At 49.2% G+C, this 3,617-nt stretch overlaps 1 protein-coding gene across 1 annotated transcript in view; it reads right to left on the bottom strand.

Annotated features, from left to right (window-relative positions):
* PPIL4 (peptidylprolyl isomerase like 4) overlaps window positions 1-1,456 on the bottom strand; it is a 42,055-nt gene extending 40,599 nt beyond the window's left edge. The window contains exon 1 of the mRNA XM_017505752.2: window positions 1,299-1,456. Within this exon, the coding sequence (XP_017361241.1) occupies window positions 1,299-1,368 (70 nt within the window). The 5' untranslated portion in view covers window positions 1,369-1,456. The remainder of the gene's footprint in view (window positions 1-1,298) is intronic.
* Between the last annotated feature and the right edge of the window lie 2,161 nt (window positions 1,457-3,617).

Genomic DNA, 3,617 nt, shown 5'->3' with positions numbered 1-3,617 from the left:
AAAAAAAAAAAAAAAAAGAAAGAAAGGAGGGAGGGCTTCAAAGAAGAGATGATGCTTGATCTGAGATTTAGATAAGCAATCGGTTTGCCAGAAGGACAAAAGTGGAGAGGAATATTGGTTAGAAGGAACAGCAAGAGAATGGTAAAAACGGCACAGGAGAGTTTGTAGTGTTTTGCCGGGCGGAGAGGAGGGAGGAATAGCTGCGTGCAGGTGAGGGGAATGGAGCACGGCAGAAAGTAATTATTGTACAATATTGCAACTTATTTCATCTTCTTTGATAGGCTCTGCATTCCATGTGGGTAGGACCCTGTCTGTAACTAATCTCTCCTGGTCTCCAGTTTCTTCCTGACTCTGATACATTCTCCACACTGCTGCCTATTATCTTCTCAAAGCAAGTATGCCACACCTCAACACTGCTTTTAAAGTTTTCAAAGACTCTGATCATCAGTAGGACACACAAGACTATTCACGACCTGACCTAAGCGTATCTGACCAGACTCGAGTCTGCCTTTCCACGACTCATACCATTCTTTCCAGTCACACCAAATTATTTGCCATTTCCAGAAAATTCCAAGCAAAGAAAGTCTAAGCTAAGAAAACCCTCATTCCCATTCATCTTTGAAAGAGCTACTTTACTTGCAAGCTTTGCTTCTCCCCACCCCGCCCCGAGAAGACGCCCTCTTCTGGTTTCCATGGCAACTTACACATTCTTCTACCAAAACACATAGAAAACTAAAATGGGTTCCTATGTCAATTCCCCCCAATGGAAAATCAGACCCTCAGAGGCAAGATGCCGAGCCCAGGACTTAGCCCAGTGCCTCAAAGGCTCAAGTTCACACTCGGACCTCTTCTTCCATCCAGGCGGGATGCCCACACTCGCTGCGCCAAGCACACCCTACCTGCCTTCATCAAGATTTAACCGACTACGCATCAAGCAGTAGTTGCTGTGTTCCTCTCCCAAGTACACACAGTAATGGCACAAAAGCTATGGGTATTGTATGTATAGCTCGAATCACACTCACAGCGACACACACACTCCCAAAGTCAATTAATGACCGCAAGCACCCTCCGCCGGACTGGCCAACACAAGACACAGGAAAAGGGCTGCCAAGGCTCAAACGAATTCGTCACAAAAACCTTTCTAGCCAAGGCAGGTTAATAAAATAGCCCAGTCGCAGACACCAGCAGCCCAGAAGTTCGAGTTCCAACCAATCTATAGCCTGGACTGCGCAGAAAAAGGAAAGTGGGGGGACAAGCTCGGGGGCCCCGGCGACAGGTGAGCGGGGCTCAAGCCTCACCACGCGGCCGCTCCTCGGTGTACAAGTCGATGACGACGTCGCCCAAAGTAGTCTCCAGTAGAACCGCCATGGCGCCAGCTCCTCCTCTGCTACAAACCCCGGGGGGTGGTGACAGGCGCAGGTCGTCAGTGTAGTTTACGCCACGCGTCACCCTCGGCGCGACCCTCGTTGCGTCATCTCGCCGACGCCGCCCCTCGCTTCCGGGCAGTTTCTTCCGGACGGTGGGTGGACTCAGGGCTGCCGAGCCGATGTGCAGTCCCCTATTCGTCCCGCCCCCGGCGCGGCCTTTTTGAAAATCCTGGTCCGCCCTTGGCGATTTTTGCGGAAGCCTGTCGCTCAGAACAGCCGCAGAATAGTGTTTTGTGCCCCGTTTGTGTCCATCTCAGGAGCAGAGCGGCTCTCCGAGCGGCCCTTTTATCCACCAGGGGGCGCCCACGGCGGGATCGTCTCCCCACTTTTCTGGGCGGACTCCTTCGGCTTTCCTGTCAGTCTCCTCTTCGCAAAACAACTTTTGGCCTCTACTGTGGGTTTCCGATTGTAAGAACTAACATTTTGTTTCGTATTGTTTTCTGTTTTGAGACGGGGTCTCGCTCTGTCGCCCAAGCTGGAGTGCAGTGGCTCTGTCTCGGCTCACTGCAACCTCCACCTCCCCGGCTCCAGCGATTCTCCTGTCTCAGCCTCCCAAGTACCTGGGACCACAGGCCCGCGCCATCACGCCCGGCTAATTTTGTTCTCTTATTTTTTGTAGAGATGGCGGTGGGGGGAGGTGGTCTCACTATGTTGCTCAGGTTGCTCTTGAACTCCTGAGCTCAAGGAGTTCGAACTCTTCCCGCCTTGGCCTCCCGAAGCTCTAGGAGCTAGGATTACAGGCGTGAGCCACCGCGCCCGGCTAGACCTAACATTTTGTCATGCAAGTTTATTCCCCAAACACTCTTCTGGGCACGCCTGTCACTGTCTTTTATGACATTTTATAATCTTATAATCTCCAATAACTTCACATCTGACAAAAAGCCAAAGCTGTTATAATGGCTGACAAGGCCTTACAAGATCCTCTCCTACCCCATCTTATTCCCGGGAAACTACGCTAGACAGTTTGCTATTCCCTGAACACTGCTGACACACTCCTGCCTTAGGTCTTTTCAGTTGCCATGGTTAGGAGACTTCTTCCTCCAGCTATTTGCATGGCTCCCCTTCACCCTCTTCAGGTGCTTTGGCATCCGACACCCTGTCAGTAAGGCCCTCCATGACTTTTATTTTTCTCCATATAGCTTTTTCTCCAGAGTACTTTTTACAATCTAAAATGCTCTACGAATTTTTTATGTTTATTTGTTGTTACTAGAATGTGTGCTCCAGGATAATCCATGTTGTTTTGTTTAAAGCTGTATCCCTAATGCCTATGACAGCCTGGTACATAATGTATAAATAAATGTTTGTTGAATGAATGAATGAATGAATAATGTGTTTTGCTTTTTGGCCTTTTTTGAGATGGAGTCTCACTCTGTTGCCCAGTCTAGAGTGCAGTGGTGCGATCTCAGCTCACAACAACCTCCACCTTCTGGGTTCAAGTGATCCTCCTGCCTCAGCCTCTGGAGTAGCTGCTGGGACTACAGGCGCCTGCCACCACACCTGGCTAATATTTTCTATTTTAGTAGAGATGGGGTTTCACCATGTTGGCGAGGCTGGTCTCGAACTCCTAACCTCAAGTGATCCACCCACCTCAGCCTCCCAAAGTGCTGAGATTACAGGTATGAGCTACCATGCCCAGCCATGAATATTGTTCATTAAAGAAATGCAAATTAAAGAGATACATTTCTGATGGGAATGCAAAATTATATAAATATAAACAGGGAACAGCAGCTAGAGCTTCTCCTGGGGTCAGTCTGAGGGTTCTCGGGAGAAAGTGTGTCCATGCATTGTTCACTTTGCAGTACCATTTGGAGTTTGATTGCTTCTAGGTGAGAAGAAACAATTGGAGTTACAGTCTTGAGTATACAGGATCCAAATATTAATACAAGACATATAAATAAGAAAGGGCTTAATAAAGGGGTTACCCAATTCCATAAAGAAGACTGAAATTCATTAAAGGATTGTAGGGCCGGGCGCAGTGGCTCACGCCTGTAATCCCAGCACTTTGGGAGGCCGAGGCGGGTGGATCACGAGGTCAACAGATCGAGACCATCCTGGTCAACATGGTGAAACCCCGTCTCTACTAAAAGTACAAAAAATGAGCTGGGCATGGTGGCGCGTGCCTGTAATCCCAGCTACTCAGGAGGCTGAGGCAGGAGAATTGCCTGAACCCAGGAGGCGGAGGTTGCGGTG

Source organism: Cebus imitator, unplaced genomic scaffold (assembly GCF_001604975.1).
Source record: "Cebus imitator isolate Cc_AM_T3 unplaced genomic scaffold, Cebus_imitator-1.0 Scaffold341, whole genome shotgun sequence".
In the NCBI taxonomy this organism is placed as follows: Eukaryota; Metazoa; Chordata; class Mammalia; order Primates; family Cebidae; genus Cebus; species Cebus imitator.
Note: the sequence above shows the minus strand (reverse complement) of the source record. Positions and strands in the feature narration are given on the sequence as shown.